Source organism: Eleginops maclovinus, chromosome 1 (assembly GCF_036324505.1).
Source record: "Eleginops maclovinus isolate JMC-PN-2008 ecotype Puerto Natales chromosome 1, JC_Emac_rtc_rv5, whole genome shotgun sequence".
NCBI lineage: Eukaryota > Metazoa > Chordata > Actinopteri > Perciformes > Eleginopidae > Eleginops > Eleginops maclovinus.
Window position 1 is genome coordinate 10,578,684 of NC_086349.1, and position 23,920 is coordinate 10,602,603.

General features: G+C 38.5%; 1 protein-coding gene across 5 annotated transcripts; it reads right to left on the bottom strand.

Moving 5' to 3' along the window:
* Positions 1–1,708: 1,708 nt before the first annotated feature.
* LOC134865424 (uncharacterized) lies at positions 1,709–22,031 on the bottom strand. Of its 5 annotated transcripts, none has more exons than XM_063884925.1 (17): positions 21,946–22,031; positions 13,113–13,420; positions 12,195–12,299; positions 11,949–12,032; positions 11,662–11,766; positions 11,416–11,499; positions 11,129–11,233; positions 10,883–10,966; positions 10,595–10,699; positions 10,428–10,474; positions 9,587–10,213; positions 8,778–9,494; positions 6,256–8,086; positions 5,275–5,457; positions 4,186–4,359; positions 3,704–3,750; positions 1,709–3,401 (listed from the first exon to the last, which is right to left on the bottom strand). In XM_063884925.1, the coding sequence occupies exons 2-17, from the start codon at positions 13,148–13,150 to the stop codon at positions 2,494–2,496; spliced, it is 5,244 nt and encodes a 1,747-aa protein (XP_063740995.1). In that variant the 5' UTR covers positions 13,151–13,420; positions 21,946–22,031; the 3' UTR covers positions 1,709–2,493. The 5 variants fall into 5 exon arrangements, with proteins under 5 accessions (XP_063740995.1, XP_063741004.1, XP_063741012.1 ...); XM_063884934.1 differs by lacking the exon at positions 21,946–22,031 and adding an exon at positions 13,728–14,074; XM_063884942.1 differs by lacking the exon at positions 21,946–22,031 and having other exon boundaries at positions 10,428–10,471; positions 13,113–14,074.
* Between the last annotated feature and the right edge of the window lie 1,889 nt (positions 22,032–23,920).

Genomic DNA, 23,920 nt, shown 5'->3' on the forward strand with positions numbered 1-23,920 from the left:
GGGCATTGTTCATTAACAATTGCATTTGCTTTTAGGAAATTGGAGGCCTTTTATTTTCCATTTAATAAAGAAAAAATGTTGCAGTTATATGAGAAATGAGAGAAGTTAAAAAGAGGCAATGGGTTTTTCATCTGAGGTTTTTCCAGTTGTTTCAGAGCTGGATACGGAGAAATGGCTTCCATTTCAGTCCCATTTCATTACAGTCTGTTTGGGATCAAGTCCTGTTGCACCCACATCCGTGTATTTTAATTTAATTCCATGGAAACATCTACATGTGTAAGGGTAAGAACACCATTGAGCACTTTCAGGTCAGAATCTCAAGACATATCACAACCTCTAACCTCCCAAGTCACTTCGAGTAAATTAGACAATGAATTACGATTAAAGGCTCTTTTAGACAACAGTGTGGTTTACATTTTAAATTAAACCAGGAAAAAATATAAGAAACATATTTAACAAATTAGCACATGTGGTGTTGAAACTTTTATTCTACAGGAAGAAATGTTTCTTTTACTTCTAAAGCACTGATACTGTCTCACACACACACACACACACACACACACACACACACACACACACACACACACACACACACACACAAACACAATGCTTTGTCTTCGCTCTGTAAACCCACACAAACACTCATTCATCCAACTAATGGCTTCAAAGGCAGCTCTGTAATCAAAACAGATCTTCATAGAGAGAGGCAGAGCGAGAGCTAGAGTGTGAGGCGCTCTGAATGTGTTGTCAATTAGCTGCAGCAGCTCAATGGTTCGGAAGTGAAAGACGCTGAAATAGGAAAGATCCTGAATGAATCAAACAGGTTTCTGATGTGGACCCGGAACTAAATGTTTGATTGTGAGTATTGCTTCTTGATTTATAAAAACAGGCAGATTGTGTAAAGAATCCTTGAGTTGAGGTTGCTACATTGTCCCTACATTTTCTTTCAGTTCTCAGTTTCTCACTTTGTGCACTTCTTTCCTCACTCCAGCTTCATGTTGGCCTGTCCTTCACAGGTGTAATTAATTACCGCTCACATTTACACATGCGCACAGACTTACACACACATGCCAGACTGCACATACAGTACATTGGACATTGGAATCGAGTATGTGTTTCACTTTCAGAGTAACGCAGATGAAGGTGGACTGATTAAATAAAAGGGACTGTTTAAAATTAGCTTTAGCAATAAACAGGTGCACAGTACATCAGACACTGCTTCTGTAACTGGCAATCTTTCTCTGTACTTGTCCCTTACAAATGAACAATAAAAGGACAAATAAAAAACGTAGTGAATAATAACATTTGTAAAGGACCTAAATGAGAATCATTTCCCCCACCAGGCTCAATCACAATGCTTACAGTCATATTTTTCCGTCTTAATGTGCCATTTTTTCAGAATCACATCCTGCATGTAGAAAATGAAAGCTATTTATGTCTCTACGTTGAACAGGCTTCCTCTCTCTCCTAGGAGTTTTACTGTACAACAAAACACAGGCCACTTCTTAATTTTGATCCAAATTAAACTAAAGTGTTTTATATAGGGAAGAGAGACAGGGGGACCAACAGAGTGAGAGTGTGCCCTGTATGGAGGGACAGACGACCTGGGCAAGATGACCTGACACTAAATGGGAAAAATAGATGCCAGAAAGACGCAGCTATTGACCATATGTGCAGAAAGTGTAACGAATGAATGTCTTCTAGAAGAGACTGTCCAAAAATATTTATTTAAAGGTTGAGAATAAAGGTTGTATTCAGTGTTGCCTGATGAAGTGATGACAGAACAACATTTTATATGACCAAAATATCAAATGGACAACAAATTGAAAAATGTAGAATATGAGGACAAATAAAAGCATTATACAATTAGAATATATCATATTTACAAATACAGATACACAGTTGTGTGTATTCATACATAGATTTTTTATATAAAGACACACTTCAGTTTCATAAAACAAAATATATTTGTTATTTCTCGAATGCCCTTCAACATCAATGTTATTACATTTATTCAAAACTAAAAGTAAGAACATCATGGCAGTAAATCAGTTGTTCTGTATTAGCAGACTGCAACAGTTAGCATACAGTTCTTCGATAACATTTTTCATTTGTATTACTGTACATCTCACATTTAATAAAATAAAAAACTTTGAATTGTAAAAACGGAAAATTTCCATAAAATATTAATGGAAAGTTGACACAATGCTGTACATTTGCTCCTGCTTACTCACATATCTGGATCATGTGTTCGCATACTCTCACTAGTTTAAGGAACGGTAAAATACTTTCATCAATTCAGGTGAAGTCATTAAAGTAATAAACATCAATTGACTTAAACTTCTTTCGGCAAGATGAACTATGTATATATAGTGGTTTTCAGTCTTTCACATTATGGTACTGATGCGCTCCAGGCAAGGTTTCGCTATTCTATTGAAAAGTCAAATGGAGTATCAATTGATCAGTAGTTAGCTTTTCCCCATCGCAGGGAGTTCAGTCCTCAATCTTACACAAGGTCACAGAGCCCGTCTGAAACCAGAAGGATGGGAAGAGGGGTTCTGTGAATTTGGCATGGAAGGTGTGTATAAGGCTCAGCTTTTCTGGTGTGACATCGTAATAGGTCAGAGTACCAGCTTCCCAATCCAAAAATACTGCTGTTCTTTTATAAAGAGGCTTTTTGGACATCTTCACATCTTTGGACTCAGTATCTTTGGAGGTCTTCTGATCTTCTGACTCAATATTTTTGGACATCTTCACATCTTTGGACTCAGTATCTTTGGAGGTCTTCTGATCTTTTGAATCAATGTCTTTGGGCATCTTCACATCTTTGGACATTTTCTCCTCTTTTGACTCAAGGACTTTGGTTGTCCTCTCATCTTTGGATTTCTTTTCATCAAATGATGTCTTTCCATCTTTGGACGTTTTCCCATCCATAGAAGTCTTTCCGTCCTTATATGTTTTTCCATCTTTGGACGTCTTCCAATCCTTAGACTTCTTACCAACTTTAGATCTGTTTCCATCTATGGAGGTTTGCTCGACTTTGTCATTGTTGGGCTTAATATCTTCCCATGTCTTTCCATGAATGGCAGTGTATTTAGTCCTCGAGCAAAGCAGACTCCAGGACATCTCGTTGCATCCTAGGCCACCACTTCCATCCCATCCTCTACCCACTGCTTTATATGTCACTGCGATGCCAACCTTCCCTTCCCATTCCACCTCCCAGTAGCAGAGGCCTTTCATGCCCTCTTCACAAATCACCTGGCTCCTCCTAAACCTGTCATTGTGATCAGGTCGCTGCACCTTCTCATTCACTGTCTTCATAGTTTTTACTTTTCTGTTCTCTTCAGACAATATAAGTCTCTTGCTAGCTGTGTTTTCATCAAGCTTTAGATCTGCACCATCTGAAATAAAAACAGACTCATCCTTTAGTTTTATAAGAGATGTATCTTATGTTGTTTGGATCAAAACATACAAATACACATTTTAACCTACAGCACTTTAAGAGTATAGAGAACATGTAACGGATGTCATATGTAAAAAAGTATATACATTATCAAAACCTATAACACCTGTAGGTGACAAAGGCATATCATCTGACATTTATTTCAAATTGATCGGGATTTTAATTACACTTATTTTAGTCACTACTGAAGTAAAAATGTCCTAAATTATGATACAAAATACAAAAATAATAAAGACTTACACTTCTTCAGCCCTGGCTTTAATCGATGCGCTCCACAGTGTTCCAAACTGCACAAAACAAAGACAGGGTTGACACATACAGAAATTCTAATCACACTGGGAATACCAAGGGGAATGATCTTGTTGTACGGGTACATTTTCTGTTTCAGAACTAACAACCGTACAATAAATCAAGCATATTTGAGTCCACAAAATCCCTCTTCCTTTCATTGTTCATGGACTACCAATATAATTTACTTGATGACATCACAAGTTGACCTTTCTTACTATAAATCTACATTACATGTCACTTGTTAGACGCCTTTATCCAAAACAACTTACATACATTTAATTAATTAATTAAACAATTTAAGGGGAAGTATCTTGCACAGGGACACAACAACTACCGTGGGACTCGATCCCTGCTCTTCCCTGATCTGAAGAATAAGCACACTGTCTCACTGCGCCACAGCGTCCCTACACACACATGACATCTTAACGCACCAGAGTGTCTTCAGCTTCAAATCTGGATCTGCAGCTATTTCAGAGAGGATCCTCCTCCCATTGTCTCCTGGGTGATTGTAGCTCAGGTCCAGGTGTTTCAGGGAGGAGTTTTTGGACTTTAGAGCTGACGCCAGGAATGAGCAGCCCTTCTCTGTCACCTGACAACCTGACAGCCTGCAGACCACACAGGAACACACGGACACACACTTCAATAAAATAAATGCTTTTGAAAGTTTCTGTACATGTTTATCATTTTCTCTTTTTAGATTTGAAATGTTATGAAACATTGGTGGGCAACCAAACGTGTGTCTGTTATGTTTATGAGATAAAGTGTAAAACATTACAACCACCCAAGTGTTCGTTGCATGCATTTTTATGTTTGTATATTATATTTTTATATATTTATGTATATTTTTGACATTTGTAATAGACATCTGCAGTCAACCAAATTTAATTAAATTTGCCATGGTATAAATCATTGAAAAAAACGGTGATTAACTATGTGTATTCTACCTTTTTCCCAAGCAAGGTTTTAAAAAGATCAAATTGAAAATAATACTTATTTGGCATATAAAAGAATATTGTGGGTATTAGTGTTGGTTGGGATAAATAAAAACGTTATACTTTGTACTTTGTTGATTGTTTATCACTTTTGGTTATTCAAGCAAATGCCCTTTCCCATATTCCACAGACAATCACAGGTAAAATGTCACTAGCTTAACGGAAGAGGTGATGGAGGAGTCACGGTTTAGTTTAGAAATTAGCTGTACTCACTGCATGACAGAGAAAGCCAAAATATGCAAGGGTTTTTTGAGTGGTTTGAAAAGCAACATTGGAAGAGTGTCATTGTATAACTTTGTTAAAATTACAAAGGGTTTAGCAACAGTTAGCATGTTTTCCTTACGTCCATATTTTGAGTTTCTTTTCTGGTCTCTGAAGACACAAACCTACTATATTCAAATTTGCTGCATTGCTCAATGGATATTCTTTTTTGAATAATGTTACTAAACATACACAAACCAACCCCCCAATCCCGTTAATGACTGTGAGTGGATTTACATATGTACAGTAAATGCATTTTTCACTTACTTGAGAATCTCCAGTTTAAGTTTACAGTGTACACTCTTTAAGCCCACGGCAAGCATTTCCACACCTGAATCATGCAAGTCGTTATGACTCAGGTTCAGCTCTGTGAGATTATTGGATGGGGAGCTGAGGACCGAATATGACAGGCCTCTGCAGGATTCCTCAGAGAGTGTACACCAACTCAGCCTGTGAAAACATGGGTCTATTGTTAAGTATGTACATCAAAGAAACCATGTTACTCTCATGATAAGCTAAATCACTGTTCTTCAGTTCAAAACTCTGTGTGTGATCTTAAAAACAAAAACAAGGTTTTCAAAAGAATCACTCAACCTCAGTATATTTGCAGATAAAATGTGAGACGGACGAAGGGCACGTGGCAATGTTCCCGGGCCGAATTTTAATCCGGGTCTGCTGCATGGTGATCAAGCAACTGGGCCGTACGGTCACCTTTCTTTTATTTTTACATGAATGTACTGAAATTTAAATCGTTTACCATTGTGTGTTTTTTACTATGGAGACATCTTTTATCCAAATTGCCCAATCAGGACTTGTAATAAACCACTGTTAGAACAACTGGGACAATTAAGGACATAGTAACAGGCTTTAGTTAATGGGGCGAAGCCTGCGAGCTAATTCAGGCAGTCAACTCGAGCACCAATGATACATTCGCACATAACGCCCCTCGTCACACTTGCAACCAACCAAACACATATCAGAAACTCCAGCTCCCCTCCTGCCGCAGTCAACCAAGGCTTGTCACAAGGCTCAGTAATTGGCCCTCTTCTCTTCACAATCTACTTGCTCCCACATGATTCCACACTGTCTTTCAACTCGCACATCCGGTCCATCTTCCACCTCAAAAATATGCACTCTTATATCCCCTCCTGAAAACTGCGGTCCTCTGATACATGTCTGCTATGTTTCCAAGATATTATTATGGTTATAATTATTTTCATTAGTTGTAAGAGCATTTAAAGTACTTACAAAGCAGTTTGGGAGACTTTGACAACCGGTAACATTCCAAGAAGAACAGTCTCTGATTTCAGGTACTTCTTCAGATCAAATACATCGAGTTTCTCATCTGATGTTAGCAGCACAAAAGTCAAAGCTGACCACTGGGAGGTGGAGAAATTCTCAAATGTGACATTTCCTGAGCGAAGGTACTTTTTCAGTTCTTCAACCAGAGAGTGGTCATTCAGCTCGTTCAGACAGTAGAGAAGATTGTGTTTTTTATCTGCATGTCTCTTCTCATCCGAAATCTTTTCTTTGATGTATCTAATTGTTTCCTTGTAGGTCTCTTGGTTGTTTTCCTTCTTCTTCAGAAGTTCTTGCAGTAGAATCTGATTAGTTTCCAGAGAGAGGCCTAAGAGGAAGCGGAGAAACAGATCCCAGTCCCCATTTTCGCTATCTAAAGCCTTGTCAACCGCTGTCTGGTAGAATCTTTCAGGCATGTCTTCTTCTGTTGGAGTGGTCATGGGAAGCAGATTTTCACCTGTGTTGTTGAATGTTTGAAATACATAAAAAGCAGCCAGGAACTCTTGAATGCTCAGATGAACAAAGCAGAACATTTTCTGTGGGTACAGCCCACATCCTTCTTTGGTGATCTGAGTAAAAAGTCCAGAGAACTTTGCAGTTTTCTCGATGTCAACCCCATTCTCTGTCAACTGTTCTTCAGCGAAGAGAAGGTTCCCTTCGCTTAGACCCTCAAAAGCCACTTTACCCAGAGAAATTATTGTTTCCTTGTTCCTTGCATTCCAGCATAAATCTGTGTTAGAATTGTCACCTGCTTCATCTACAGGGTACTTGATATTAGCCTGTTTGCATTGTAACACAAGGAAGTATATGTACATGTCAGTCAAAGTCTTGGGCATCCTGTCTTCATTTCTCTTTGCTTGCTCTTCCTCGCCTTGTTTCTCAGTTTCTCTCACAATGTCTTCCAGAACGCTTGCTGTGATCCAACAGAAGACCGGAATGTGACACATGATGTAAAGGCTCCTTGATTTCTTGACGTGCAACAAGATTTTCTCTGCCAAATTGTTATCACTGACTCTTCTTCTGAAGTACTCATCCTTTTGCTCATCATTAAATCCCCGCACCTCTGTTACCCGGTCAACTTTATCAGCAAGGATATGATTGGCGGCTGCAGGTCGGGAGGTTATCCAGATTTGAGCTTTGGAAAGCAGATTTCCTTGGATGAGGTTCGTTAGTAGGACGTTCACTGAGGTTGGTTTACTCATCTCTCTGCAAGTTTCAGCATTCTCAAAGTCAAGTTCAAGGCGACATTCATCAAGACCATCCAGTACAATCAGAATGCTGTACTTGTCATAGTCCTTTATTTCTGATGTCTTCATTCCTGGACAAAACTGAAAAATAAGTTCCTCCATGCTTTGTTCTTGATTTTCTCTCAAATTCAGCTCCCGGAAGGAAAGTGGAAATGTGTAAAATATGTCCTCGTTGGCCTCACCCTCAGCCCAGTCCAACATGTATTTCTTTGTAGTAAAAGTCTTTCCAATGCCTGCCAATCCGATCGTCAGCACAGTTCTGATGGGTCTATTTTCTTCAGGTGCAGATTTTAGAATGTCATGATATTTAATCATTTTTTCTTTTGCCACTGGTTTGAACTTTGCGCCTTGAACGTGTTTGGCCTCATGCTCAGCATTGATCTCTCCCCTCTCTCCCTCAATGATGTAGAGATCTGTGTAGATGGCATTCAGAAGAGCAGAAGTTTTCTGCATATCAATCCCCTCTGCCACATGGGTAAATTGTTGTTTCAGCTGGGTTTTGAGTGTCTCTTGACTTGCAACATCAGTCTTACCTGTAGGAAAGTATTGTTTGAAGTTAGTGGGGACAGAAATTAGACAGTTTATACTATACAATAAATCCCAGGCTGATCCCCAGGATCAGAATTGAGGCTGATTGACCAACCTTATTAGGGGCTCGCTGGTGCAAGTATCTCTGAGTTCAGACATCGAGTTCAGCAAAATAAACATATTGGCTAAACCTTTCTCTTTTTTCCCTTCCTTTTCTATTAGCAAAGAGCAACATTTACATAGCAGCTTTTCATTTTTTGTTAGCACAGGCCATCTCTTTGACCTGTTAAAATAACAAATGCCGGTAGCATTTTTTAACTAATGGTTGTCCTTATAAACTAAAACGTTCTTGTAAAGATTGGTTGTGGACAAAAAGCTATTTTCGTTATCACCACTGTACTATCACAGTGTTTTATAAATGTGATCCGTTTTCTCTTTTGTAGATCGTGTCACATCAACTTCAAGAGCAGCATTCTCCCAGTAATTTAAGCGGGAAAGCGTTGTATCTTTGTTCTTGGACCTCAACTAGAAAAAACAAGTGTTTCAGCTAACGTTTCTATAGCAACATTTATGTAAATAAGTATCTGACTCACTAGATACTACTATTAAACACATCACTATGTACTTTAAATATTTACTGCTCCCTGTTTTATACAGTTGCTCTTGATAAAATTCCTCCACACCCTTACAGCTTACATCGTATTTCTGTCGTCCTGTCGACACCTGCATCAGGCAACTTGAGTTGGGAGGTTATCCAAAGCCTGGCAGACGGAAACAAGTTCCCTTTGATGAGGTTTGTCAGTAGAACATCCACTGAAGCGCGCTTTCTTACATCAGTTAATTTGTCATTGTTGACAAAGTCAAGAGGATGTTGATAATCATCGAATCCATCCAAGACAAATAAAACGTTGAACTGTTCAATGTTAGAGATTACATTTTCCTTAGTTTCCTTGAAAAAAGAATCAAGTAGTTCCATCAAACTGAATTCCTTCTTTCTTATTTTTTGAAGCGTTGGGATGTCAAGTGGAAATATAACTTCTTCTTTAGCTTTGGATTTGGAAAATACATGTGAAGTGAAAGTGAAATAGCCTTTGTCATTTTTAGCCCATTCTCTGATGAATTTCTGCACACATAAGGATTTTCCGATTTCACTTTCACCAGTAGTCAGCACAGTACGGATCGTTTGTCCATCTTCTTCTTTAAAGATGTCAGATACGGCATTCACCCGTTTCACAGATTTGGCTGCATTGTGTTCATTTTTCTCCTTTTCATTGACCTCACTTCCTCGGTCCTCTCTTATGATATGTTCTATATTTTTCTGGTTAGGATGATTTGTTTTTTCATGTTGAGAGGTTTCCTTAAGAAATCTTTCTCTCAGAGCTGAGACCAGCTTCTGCCTTCGCTTCAAGCTCTCTGAATGATGGACAAAACAATGTTATTGGTAAATGATAATACAGCAGATCACACAATATTGAATATGAATTAAAACTGATAAAGTTTTATACCTCGACATTCTGTCTCTCTCTGGATATATTCAGCAGGAATCTTTTCAACTCCTGAAGGTTGAGAGATGATCCAAATATGAGCAGAAGGAAGCAAATTCCCCTTGATGAGGTTTGTTAGCAGCACATCCATCGAGGCTGGCTTTTCAGTATTCTTCAGGTCTATGTTGTTTGCAAAATCCAGAGGAAGTTTACATTTTTCCAGGCCATCAAGGACAAAAACAAGTTTACATTTGTTAAACTTGTATTTGACTTGTTTTTCAACGTTGAGGGAAATACCAATCAGTTCTCTCAAGCTTTGATCTGTCATTGAATTCAGATCACTGAAGTTTAACGACACTATAAAGTCAACCTTTTTGTTGTGGTTTCCTTTTGCCCAGTCAACCATGAATAACGTTTTTTGAAATGTTTTACCGATTCCAGCTACTCCTGTCATTAACACTGTTCGCACTTTCACTTTCTTTGATTTATGAAATAATTTATCAAAGGTTTGTGCTTTAGTGTCCTTGTTTTTGTCAGTTTGTATCTCGTAGAGTTCAGAGTCAGTTACTTTCAGTTCTTTTTGCAGATTGCGGATTTTCCTCTTCAGGTCTTCTTTGAGCTTGTGTTGATTATCCTTGACTAATTCAACTGCAGAGAAAATACAGAGAAAGCAGAATGCATTAATTGCTAAATTTAAATAAAACTGTCACATCATATATTGTGTTATGTCTGTACTTAAAATGGCATGTGAATAACAATATGTTTCTTTTTGCAATGTTTTGAATTGAATTTAAATACATCTGTGAAAATGTTTTGAATATAAAAGGTAATAAAGTTTCTGTGTTGCTCTTTGTTTGAGTACCTTTGCTGTGGTCTTGTTCTTCCTTGGTAGTTGTCATGGAATCACTGCTTGGGACAGTCAATACATGTGTGTGTCAATACGGAAAGATACATTGAGTGACTTTTTATGTTTGAGGTAAAATGTATCCTTTAGGCTTCTAAACATTCATCTTTTCCAACATATCTTACCTTGGTTCACTTTCTCTGAAGTTTGAAGGCTCCTCCTTGGACCAGTCACTTTTCATGGAAAGATCGCTGGGTGCAGGAGAGACTGATCTTCCATGCTCAATCAGCCTTTAACACAGATAACATTCACAGTAATTACATCTGTTATATAATTATTGAGCCCAAAAGTGAATGGAAAGATTGCTGGGTGGTAAAATGCATCCTTTAGGCTTCAAATCCTTAATTTGTAATTTTTCTCAAATTATTTCTGTATTTTATGTTAAAGCAGTATCAATACCAGTTTCCCCCTACCTTTGTCCAGGCATAGATTCTAGAGTATCATCCTCTGCAAGGTTTGTGGGTGCAGAAAAGTCTGGTCTTTGGTGCTCAAGTGGGCTTTAACACAGAAAACACATTTGTTAACATTTTCAATATAATTATTGAGCCCAAAAGTGAAATTAACAGCATGTATCTGATATGTCAAAGTGATTCTCTTCACTTGATTTTCTCTGTCTCTTCTCACTGTTTTAAACATTCATCTTTTCCAACATATCTTACCTTGGTTCACTTTCTCTGAAGTTTGAAGGCTCCTCCTTGGACCAGTCACTTTTCATGGAAAGATCGCTGGGTGCAGGAGAGACTGATCTTCCATGCTCAATCAGCCTTTAACACAGATAACATTCACAGTAATTACATCTTTTATATAATTATTGAGCCCAAAAGTGAATGGAAAGATTGCTGGGTGGTAAAATGTATCCTTTAGGCTTCAAATCCTTAATTTGTAATTTTTCTCAACTTATTTCTGTATTTTATGTTAAAGCAGTATCAATACCAGTTTCCCCCACCTTTTTCCAGGCATACATTCAAGAGTATCATCCTCTGCAATGTTTGTGGGTGCAGAAAAGTCTGGTCTTTGGTGCTCAAGTGGGCTTTAACACAGAAAACACATTTGTTAACATTTTCAATATAAATATTGAGCCCAAAAGTGAAATTAACAGCATGTATCTGATATGTCAAAGTGATTCTCTTCACTTGATTTTCTCTGTCTCTTCTCACTGTTTTAAACATTCATCTTTTCCAACATATCTTACCTTGGTTCACTTTCTCTGAAGTTTGAAGGCTCCTCCTTGGACCAGTCACTTTTCATGGAAAGATCGCTGGGTGCAGGAGAGACTGATCTTCCATGCTCAATCAGCCTTTAACACAGATAACATTCACAGTAATTACATCTTTTATATAATTATTGAGCCCAAAAGTGAATGGAAAGATTGCTGGGTGGTAAAATGTATCCTTTAGGCTTCAAATCCTTAATTTGTAATTTTTCTCAACTTATTTCTGTATTTTATGTTAAAGCAGTATCAATACCAGTTTCCCCCACCTTTTTCCAGTCATACATTCAAGAGTATCATCCTCTGCAATGTTTGTGGGTGCAGAAAAGTCTGGTCTTTGGTGCTCAAGTGGGCTTTAACACAGAAAACACATTTGTTAACATTTTCAATATAAATATTGAGCCCAAAAGTGAAATTAACAGCATGTATCTGATATGTCAAAGTGCTTCTCTTCACTTGATTTTCTCTGTCTCTTCTCACTGTTTTAAACATTCATCTTTTCCAACATATCTTACCTTGGTTCACTTTCTCTGAAGTGTGAAGGCTCCTCCTTGGACCAGTCACTTTTCATGGAAAGATTGCTGGGTGCAGGAGAGACTGATCTTCCATGCTCAATCAGCCTTTAAGACAGATAACAGTTAAAAATCAAAGTTCATGTTCTTTTGTGTATTCTTTCAATCGGATCCAAGTCACAAAGTACTTCACATTTTATTAATCGGCCTAGTTTTACATTACTATTGCAGTTGTAAAATAATCAGTAGAAAAGCATCGTATTTAGGTTAGCTTTCATAACAGGGCTACATTAAATGTTGGTCCTACTGTATATGTATATACTGTTTATTGCTTTTATTTGTAATTAATTGTATTATGTTTGTACTTTTTTATTATTATTATTATTATTATATTTCAATGATTTATACAATGACAGTACCTTTCCAAGCAAACAACTATTAGATAGACAGACAGACAGACAGACAGACAAACAGACAGACAGACAGACAGACAGACAGACAGACAGACAGACAGACAGACAGACAGACAGGACAGACAGACAGACAGACAGACAGACAGACAGACAGACAGACAGACAGACAGACAGACAGACAGACAGACAGACAGACAGACAGAGTTAACTGTATTTATCGCCCTATGTCAAAGTGACTAATTTATTTTCTCAACATCTATATTTTCTGTATCAAACATTTAACATTTGCTGCTTTCAGCACATAAACTAACAGGTCAAAAGTTAAAAGATGAATATCACTCTACAGCTTGGAAGTGAAATGCATTTCTCATGTAACTATGATTACATTCATCCGTCAACAATAGTACATTTAGTATAAATGCATGCACTTTGTATTTATATGGTTTGACTTTCACATCCTGTGTCTGTAAAGTCGATAAAAAAATTGATATACTTAAGTTATACTTACTGTTCAGTTGACAAGACCCTGGCCTGTGATTGAGACATGTTGATTTTTGAGGCAATATGATCAGTGTTGTACTCTTTGATGAAAAAAGCTGTTGCATCTTGTTCCTTACTACTCCTGATTTACTTCATGTTCCAGCTCCTTGCCTTTTGTCCAGGCAATGGTTGCAGCAAAGTCTCCTTTCTATGGTTCCATCCTGTTTTCTACATGGACTTGCCTTTGAACCAAAAGCTGTTCATCTTTCTCTAGAGCAGCTTTTCTCCAGAGCCCAGTGGAGGGCCGCATAGCACCATTCAATGGGCCTCAGAGGACTGCAAAATGGTCAAATGAAATTTAAGATAAAGATTTTGGGTAATTTACAAAGCTAGCTAATTTGTTGTAATCTATAATGGGCTCAAGAATTTACACAATTACAAAATGCATCAATGAAAAATGCTTAATTACAATGATTGGCTACATTTGAACATTAAAACGCAATAATGACACATCAACAGGTAGAGACAAATGTGTTTGGCTACTGTTATCTAGCATTGCTCCTTCAGATGCAGAGATATTTGGAGAGCTTAATTTAAACATATTTTTTGTTTCCCATGACAAACACACAAAAACGGCTCTCACTTCAACTATTGAAATCCAGTGAACAACTCACGAAAAAGGATAGAATTTCCCTTAAAAAAAATGGAAAATGAATTCAGTTCTTCTGATAGATAAAGGAAAAGTAAGTAATTATCTCTACACTAGCATCTTGTGACTCCTTACCTAAGTCAGTGGTTAATGAATAACCTTATCGCTGAGATTGTAATAGACCTTGACCTTTATAAATAGCTTGATACACATCAAATACGGTGTGATAAAGATTCATACTTTACAAAAATAGGGTAGATATGTCTCGTAATGTTTTTGTGCGAACAAAAAAAATAATTTGTGTGTAAATGTGTGATTTTTCAAAATTTCTAAATCACACATTTTACACGCAAATTATTTTTGTAATGTAATGTGTAATGTAAAACAGATTTGCAAATAAGCAAAAATATTTTCACAAATAAAAAAAGATCTTTGAATAGGCTACTATAATTACATTTGTGAATCTCTGTCTAACATTTTCAGACATTTGTGAATCCATTTCTTATTTGTCGACCAAAAATGCGCTTGCGGAACTCAATTCTCTGCTTTTGGATCTCAATTCTCTGCTTGTGGATCGTCTTTTTACACATACGGAGTATTGAGACTAACTTTCCGCCGGTCTCGACTAAAATCGGCTCATGCCACTCGGTTATTATCGGAAACCACGTGATGGACTGCCAATGACGACACTTCCGCATTTTAAGGTTTCAAAAGCAGTACATAGTGGTGAGCACCTCGATGATAAACATAGGCAGCAGAAAGACTGTGCACTTAGAGAGAATGTGAATGTGAGAGAAAAGAGAGAGAATGAAATGTCAACTATGGATATGGATTTTACAATATGGGAACTCAAAATAGCCTTGCAAGGTACTGGCTATCTGGCGGCTGGTGGGGCTATAACTCCAAAATGTATATTAAAAAAAAGCATGCATACATGTACGAAGGTATCAAACGAGTGTATTTACATAAATGAAAACAACAAAAACAACATTATAGATAGATAGATAGATAGATAGAAGTGCAAAGAGAAACAAGTGCGATATATAGAGTATGTACAGTATATGCAGTTAAGAGTGATTATGTAAAGATAAGGGCAGTATAAAGAGGTGGGAATAATTGGCATAGTATAAACAGATGTAGTATGAACAAATATACAGATGTGCTATATTATTATACAGATGGCCAATATACATATATAATAAATATCTATCTATCTATCTATCTATATGTCTATCTCTCTATCTATCTCTAGATATATCTCTATATCTAAATATTTAAATAATATATATCATATAACATGGACAATACACATACTTTATGACAGAAGGCTGTGACGTCAGCCCCGCCGCCAAATCCAGCTGCATTCAGCTCGGGGCGCAGGAGAGGTGCGCCCCAACATCGTCCTATCTCTTGTATTGAAGAGGAGCTACTGCGCATGTACAACTTTTAACGAGAGCCCCAGGGCGGAAATACGTCACCAATCAGACAATGTCAACGAACGAAACAACTTTACTCATCATTAACTATGAAATATTTATCTTGCACATCTAAAAAAATATATACATATATTTCGAAATATTTTTATTTTATTTCATTTTATTTAATTTTTTATGTCTTATTCAAGGAAATGTGGTGAGAGGTGAGTGGTGGGGCGGCGCCCTAGCGCCCTCTATTGGCCAGCCGCCACTGCTGGCTATACTGCCCCAGGACAGGACCAGTTATCCTATGCAATGTTCCGACAGTTACAGGTCCTTACTTTGAAACCTTGAAATGCGGAATAGTCGTCATCAGCTGTCCGTCACGTGGTTACTGAAAATAACCGAGTGAATGAAAATGTTGTCTCAAAGCTCCCGTGTGTGTTAAAAGACGATCCCCAAGCACAGATTTGAGATCTGCAAGCGCATTTTCGGTCAACGAGTAAGAAACGGATTCACAAATGCCTGACAAAGTTAGACAGAGATTCACAAATGTAATTATAGTATTCACAGATCTTTTTTTGATTTTTGAAAATATGTTTGCTTATTTGCAGATCTGTTTAACAACTGTTTAGCAAATCCCACGTGTACACAGAAATTATGTTTCTGTTTGCACAAATAATTATAGGAGATATCTACCCCCATACCCGTCCTACAGCTGAATACTAATGTATAGAGCTCCTGCAGATGATGTCATATATGCTGGTCACGTGACGAGATACGACAGGGGCAGCCATTTTGGCAGTCATCGCGGCAGTAAATTGACAGGCACTGGCAGACTGTCAAGGATGGTGGATAACTGCTGTGCACCAGGTTGCACAAATAGGCGTGGGAAAAAGAAAGGTGTATCGTATTATCGCATTCCTAAAGACGCGGAGAGGAGGGAGAAGTGGATTGGAGCGATTAAAAGAGCCAGGAGCCTTCAGAAAAAGACTGAAAGATGGGACCCCCCGGCCGTTGGCTTTCGCTTATGCAGTGATCACTTCATATCAGGTGGGTGAAGGAATACAGTACAATGCTACAAAAAGTTTCTGGTCAGTTTAATTACATTTAATTAGTTTAATTTAAGATTTAACATGAGAGCAGCTCTCCCCGAGTCCCGCTGTGCAGTTGCAGTGGGCTCCCAGCACAACACCGTCGTTCCTCACCACCACCCATGGCTTTAGTTGACTTTCATTAAGCCTTTGGGAGTGATTAACCTATATGAAATTCCAAAACAGATAAATAAAGGTAAAAAACGCCAGCCACTTTGGTTGAGTACGATCAAAAATACAAACTAGCAAGTTACAGATGCACTGCAGTAGCTATCCAAGCTAAAAAACATGCTAACGTGACACTTCCGTAGCTAGCCAAGCTAATAAACAAACAATGCTAACGTGACACTGCCTATCAAACTGGAATAATTTAATACTTACCCTTGCAGTGATGATGCCGAAGTTTTTGGATGTAAGACTCCACAGTTGAATGTTGTTTACGAAGCCGGACTGACACCATTTGTAAGCCTCCAAGCTTTTGTACGCTCTGAGGGAGTCTCCTGAGTACACTGATGGAAAGCTTACAAGATAGCTGTGGATGTCTGCGTAGCGCAAGTCGGGTACATCGTCTTCAGAGCAGGAGGTTATGCTCTTGAAAAGCACACCGGGTGAATTATATGGGTCGCTTATATTTAATCTCTCTAATTTTGTACTATAAAGCCGAATTTCACTTGAATTAAAATGAGAAGTATACTCGCTCGGTAAGAAAACACTGGCACCGGTGGTCATGTTGACTGCCAAAATGGTGGCTCCCAACCAAAAGTCACGTGACCGCAGGAGCTCTATAGTGGGGGGTGGATCGATCTAAAATATCGATGTATCGATACCAGCGATGGTATCAGTACTCGATCAATACTTGCACGATGAAATCGATACTTACATTTCCGTTTGTCTTCTCTACAATCAGTGAACTTCTCCCTTTTCATCATAGTGGTCGTGCATGTGCATACACCGCTCATCTCACTTTGCCCCTGCTCAGGGGCGTGGCCACGTGGTGGCCAGGGGGGGCCACGGCCACCATTGGTCAGAGTATGGCCACCCTGCCGGCCCCCCCAACCTCACGGCACGAAAAAAAAAAAAAAAATACAACAAACCCTCATGAACAGAAATGGTATAAAGCTGAAATAAATGCATTAGTATTTTTCTTTATCAAGTCGTTTTATATTGTCATTCGTCACTTCTGCTACAAGCCCCATATTCGCAACATGTTGGGCCACGCCCCCTCCAACGTGCCTGCATTCTGACAGCGCTTCAGTGGAGAGACTAGCACTGGAGACGAACGCGCTGGATATACCACTGTAACTAACAGGTGAGTAAGTTGGTGATACTTGAAAGGATCATTGAAATGATAAGATCATTTAGTTATCTTCACACTCAATTAAATGTGTAATGATGTCTCGACATTAAGGATTTGTGGCAGAGTGAGTTGAGTAAGGCTGCTGTTGTTATTTTTGCAAACTTGTAAAATGATCTATGGCTAGCGAGCTATCGCTAGCTAGTTAGCTTAAGTCCATTCCCAGGTGTCACTAAGTCATAGATAACGCACTGTCGCTAGTTTACACTTGAAATGGAATAAAAGCAATCTAAAGTTAATGTTGTGTAAAACTTTTCTTTAAAAAGGACACAATGAAAAGGATAAGTGCCTCAGGGGGAGACAGAAAAATCAGCGCTTTTTTTGCCAGCACCAGAGACCAGCAAGCTAGCACGACAGAGAATGTTGCAGACAGAGAAAGGGAAACAGAAGGAGCTAGTTGCGAAAGCATGACAAGTACAGAAAGGGAAGCAAGTGGCAGTGAATATTCAGCAGACAAGTTGACAGAGACAGAGCAGGAGGAGGAGACTGATACTAGGAGAAGAGAATTTAATTACAAAGTCTGCCCTCCAGGTGAGTGGTTATCAGTAGCTGAATAATGGGACATGTTCGGTCGGGTTATGGCAAACAACAATAATTTAAAGGCTGGCCATATAATAAACATGTATTTATTAAATCTGTAAAATGTTAATGATTGCATGTTTAGTCTTAAAAAACAACTAAAGAACAACATGTAATTGGAAGTGGATAGCATTTATGTTAAAAGCTGATATTAATGGGATTCTTTGGTGTTTTACAGACATTTCCAAGTCCAGGGGTGAAGCTCCAGCTCAACCTAAAGTTAATTTCCCCAAGACACTCCAGGGAGACAGAAGCAGGAGCTTCAAGGGTGAGTGGTATGAAGTTCACCCCTGGTTGGAGTACTCAATATGTGAAGACTCCACCTTTTGCTTTGCCTGCAGGCATTTCAGCTTACCTGGCCATGAGTCTACGTTTAATTCAGGTTCCGGTTTCAAAAACTGGAAGAAAGCTACCTATACAGACGGAGGGTATGCTGCACATAGTAGATCTGAGCATCACAAGAATGCCATGCTAGCATGGAAAGAATACCAAATTGCAGAAAAAAATCAGGGATCTCTAATGGGGCAATTAAATAAAGAGTACAACAAAACTGTTGAAGAGAACAGGGGGGTACATCAAAACTCTTGCAGAAGTGGTTCTTCATTGTGCAACCGAGAACATTGCTCTGCGAGGGCATCGTGAATCTGAGGCCTCAAGCAGGAAAGGGAACTTTTTGGGTATGTTGAATATCATAGCAAACCATGACGACAAGATTTTGAAAAAGATGGATGGTCCCAGGAATGCTAAATATACAAGTCCTGACATACAAAATGAGATTTTGTCATGCTTAGCAGAGATGGTGCGCACATCAATAATCAAAGAAGTCAAGGAAAGTGGTGCTTTTAGCATACTTGTGGATGAGACTAAAGACAAAAAAAAAATGGAACAAATGTCTTTTGTTTTGAGATACTATTACAATGGTGAAATCCTTGAAAGTTTTCTGGAATTCGAGGTAGCAGAGAAGCTAGATGCGGAGAGCTTGACAATAAAAATAATTCACCTCTTGTCCAAATATGGTCTAGAATATAAGACTAACCTTGTTGGGCAGTCTTATGACAGGGCTGCAGTCATGAGTGGCAAGCACAGTGGTGTGCAGGCCCGAATTAAGGAAGTAGCGAAGCTGGCTTTCTACGTTCACTGTAATGCGCATTGCCTTAATCTGGTGCTGGTGGACACTGTGAGAGGGATCCCAGAGGCTGATTGCTTCTTTTCCTTATTAAAACAGCTGTACGTCTACATGTCTGGATCGGCAGTGCATCCCAAATGGTTACAGGTGCAACAGGAGATGTATGCAGGTGCACCCAGAGAGTTGCAAATGTTGAGTGACACACGGTGGGCCTCCAGATATTATGCTTGCCGTAATTTGTGGGATAGGTTGCCAGCAGTTGTGAAAGTTCTTGAGGAACTGGGTGATGAGAACAGTGGCGAGAGGTCAGTAGGTGCCAGAGGCCTTTTGCCTCAGATTGATTTCCAGTTCATTGTGTTTCTTGCCATATTTAAGAAACTTCTGGGAGATGCAAAATTACTGTCAGACATGCTCCAGTCTTCCTCTCTTGATTTGGCCAAAGCAGTGGATCTTGTGGAGGCACTTATTAGTACTTTTGAATCTTACAGGAGTGAGCAGCAGGTGTTTGGTGATTTGTGGGACACTGTTTTGGAGCTTGCAAAGCAATGTGATGTCTCTGTAGACACTGCTCCAAAACGTAAGAGAACACTAAGTTCAAAGCTACAGGGATACCATGTTCTGTCTACTGTGGGCAGACAAGAAACAGGCGATGGCAAAGATTATTACAGGACAGGAATCTTTAATCTGGTATTGGACCGGATGCTCATTGAGCTCAGGAACAGATTCTCCAATCAGAATTGTGACATAATGCGTGGAATACAAGCTTTAAATCCAAGTAGCAGAAGCTTCTGTGACAAAGATAGCCTTTTTGCATTTGCCAAATTGTATGGGTGTGACCTTGTGGACCTTGAGCATGAGCTCTACCAAATTAAAAGAGTTTTAGATCGTAAGATAAAGCAAGGGATGCAGAGACCACCTACAATTGTAGAGCTGGCAGCTTTTATTGAACCATACCAGGATGTCTTTGATGTTTTCTCCAGGCTTTGTAAAATTGCATTGGCAATACCTGTCAGCACAGCTGCTTGTGAACGCAGTTTTTCCTGCTTGAAGCTTGTCAAAACACACCTGAGAACTACAATGGGAGAGGATAGGCTGAGTGATCTAGGGGTGTTGAGCATAGAACACAGGAGGGCAGCGTCTTTAAATTTAGATGAGTTTGTTGATCGATTTGCTAGAAATCATCACAACCGAAGAATACAGCTGCTGTAAACTAACAGCTAAGTAACCAGCATCTGTCTGTTATACCTGCCAATTCTGCATCATTAACAGCCCCAACATTCTTTTGTTTTTCCTAAAGTGTATTATGTGACATGGGTATTGCAATGTTAGTACATGTCTGTTCTATTTAGACTTATCTGGTCAGCTTCCCAGACAGACACTCTCAGATATGTTCTCAAGAATTACAAAAAAGACAATTGTCAAATTATTTACATGGATCTACCTACACTCACTCACTCACTCACTCACTCACTCACTCACTCACTCACTCACACACACACACACACACACACACACACACACACACACACACACACACACACACACACACACACACTGTTTGTAGTGAAACAGTTCAATGTACATGTTCTCACACACACACACACACACACACACACACACACACACAATTCAATGTACATTTTACACATTGTTGATATTTGTTTTTCTTTATGTTTTATGGGACATGTGTGTGTGTGACGTTTATTTTTTACTCTTTATATATACATATGTTTATTATCGCAAATAAAATGAATATTGCACTTAAAAGGCTACAGTTTACTTTAATAAATGATCGCCTAAAATGACAATTCATATCGTGTCTTTCTGTCATTTGCACTAAAAGCTTCCCCTTCTCATGTTAAAGTCCTGAACCCCCTCACATAATCATGACACATCGCACTCGCACATTATCTAAGCACCCATTCCAATAACATGGGATTATCAGTAACAGTAAGACATCATTAGTGTCCATAAGAAGGTTCAATCCATTGTTTATGGCTAGATGAGCTGTTAGAAATACTGCTGCTCTGAGTGATGCAGTGCGTGAGTTTTAAAATAGTAGTTTTTGACAATCAAGTGCCACCCCAAATAAAAGACTGGCCAGAGCTGGCCCCCCCAGAAATAATGTCCTGGCTACGCCCCTGCCCCTGCTAAACTGTAAGTGTTGCCGCACCGCAGTCATGTGACTCAGCAGCGCACTCAGGAAGAGGAGAGCTGTGTGGCTTTATTTTACAGTTGCAGATCAACACACTGCAAGCTGCAATGTTTGCTTAAAAAAATACATACTGTGGCAACACCAAACATTTAAACAAACACCTGAAAATCCACCCAATTTTGCAGTATCGCCCACCCCTAATGTATGCTATAAAATGACAACGTTTACATTATAGAAGACATGACATGATCTCAAAATATAAACATAAAGAAATAGTGAGCACATTCTCAGACACCATCAGGTGATCAGCAATACGTTCCAGTGTAGAGAAGAACAACTTTGAAGCAAGCACTTGGCGGATAGACCATGCACAGCTTGTCATATCTATAAAAATGCGGCCTAACAGACATAAAAGCAAGTTATTTAATAAAAGACACACAAAAAAGAAGCCTACAAGATTAAGAAAGACACAAAGTACATCAATCTTACCAGCGCATGTGAGGTTCAAATCCTGTAACCGTTCTTTTCTAATGCAGGCTTTACTCTTATAACTGTGCTTTCTTCCTGGCAGAACCGTACGGTGGTGTATTGCTATCACACTAAAAAAAAAAATAAGGCTCAGTATCAAGTAATTACGTGAAAGTTTCTTGTTATAACAAGATCTTTTTCACGTTTAAACAAGATAAGTATCATGTTATTACATGAAATTATCACGTTATTTCATGATAATTATATTTTCACGTTATAACGTGAAAATATAATTATCACGTTATAACGTGAAAATATCACGTTATAACGTGAAAATATCATGTTATTTCAAGATAATGACATGGACGAAACAGCGTTCGCTTCAAAGAAATAGCCTATTGTGGAGATCGTAATGTCACTACACTATAAAGGAAGTAAAACGGCCCGACGCGCAACCGAATTGCCCGAGATGGATGTTTCTGATAATATATGCTTTTATTTCCTACTTGGCCTGAGACACTGGGAGATATTGGCATTTGTTAGGATGGACGGAATTATAATAAGCATGCCAACGCTAAGGAGGCGACTGAAGTTCTTGGGGTTGTTCAGGAGGAAAGCCCAGTCAGACTTGGTGGATTTCTTATCTCAGAATAACGTGATAGTTGCATATCTTGTAAAAACGTGAAAATATCATATCTTGAAATAACATGATATTTTCACGTTATAACGTGATAATTTCATGTAATAACATGATACTTATCTTGTTTAAACGTGAAAAAGATCTTGTTATAACAAGAAACTTTCACGTAATTACTTGATACTGAGCCTTATTTTTTTTTTTAGTGTGATAGCAATACACCACCGTAGTACGGACAGCTACAGTTTCACTTTCATTTGTCAGTCACGCAAAGTAATTCCCCTCCCCCTGAGAGAAAATGAGTCGGTGAAAGTGGTATATAGTGCATGCATCCATTCAATAAAGGATGGCTCTAAGCATGCTCAAAGATATATAATATAAACAGACTGTTTAATCAAATTTAAAATTCTGCACATCTCTTTACTACACGCAAGAGAGATTACACAGGACATATCCTTAGTAGATGACATACTTCTGCACAGTTTAGCGCCTCCATGTCGAAAGGTTGAGAGTGAAACCTTTCATTATTTTCATAAAAATATGTAAAATCCTCAAATCTAGCTACAACTAGATCCATTTATGATTATTCTAGGAAGATTTGATGATGTTGTAAAATTGGGGAACATCATCATTGCAAAGAAATGTCTAATCATGAATCGGAAAAACAAAGAGGTCCACCCTGAAAAATATATTTGGCTTTACATACAAAAACATAAATGTTGAAGAAAACGCTTAATGTTATCTAACTGCATGTACAGCGCCGGAAAAAATTAAGCAACCACTAAAGCATTTTCAGTTTCTCCGGTTTTACTATTTATAGGGTTGTCTTTGAGGTTTAAAAGAAAAATTGTATTCTCTAAAATACTGACAACATTTATCTGCGTTGGGATTCAACAGACATGTGAATGGCTGCCAGACATGTAGAGATAAAGATTCAAGAAAAATGTTAATTAAGAGTGGTCTCTTAATTTTTCTGGGGCTGTATATAGATATTGATATACTGTACAGCAGGGGTCTTCAACGTTTTTCAGGCCAGGGACCCCCAAACTGATGGAGAGTTGGAGCAGGGACCCCCTACTTTAATATGGCATACAATTGTGTTTTATATTAAACGGGGCCTAGTGCAGTGTGTAAACATAGATACTGTTATTGTACATTCAATACTAAGCTATTCAAATAATACACAGGTTAATATATTCATGTTTTTATTTTAAACAAGTGCAAGGTACAGTGTGGCCGTACCACTGCCATTTATGAACATATATCTTGCACACAACACAGGGCTATTAAAATAAATCACAATAAAAGTTTGAACTTTAAACAAGTGCAAGGTGCAGAGTGGCTGTGCCACTGTCATTT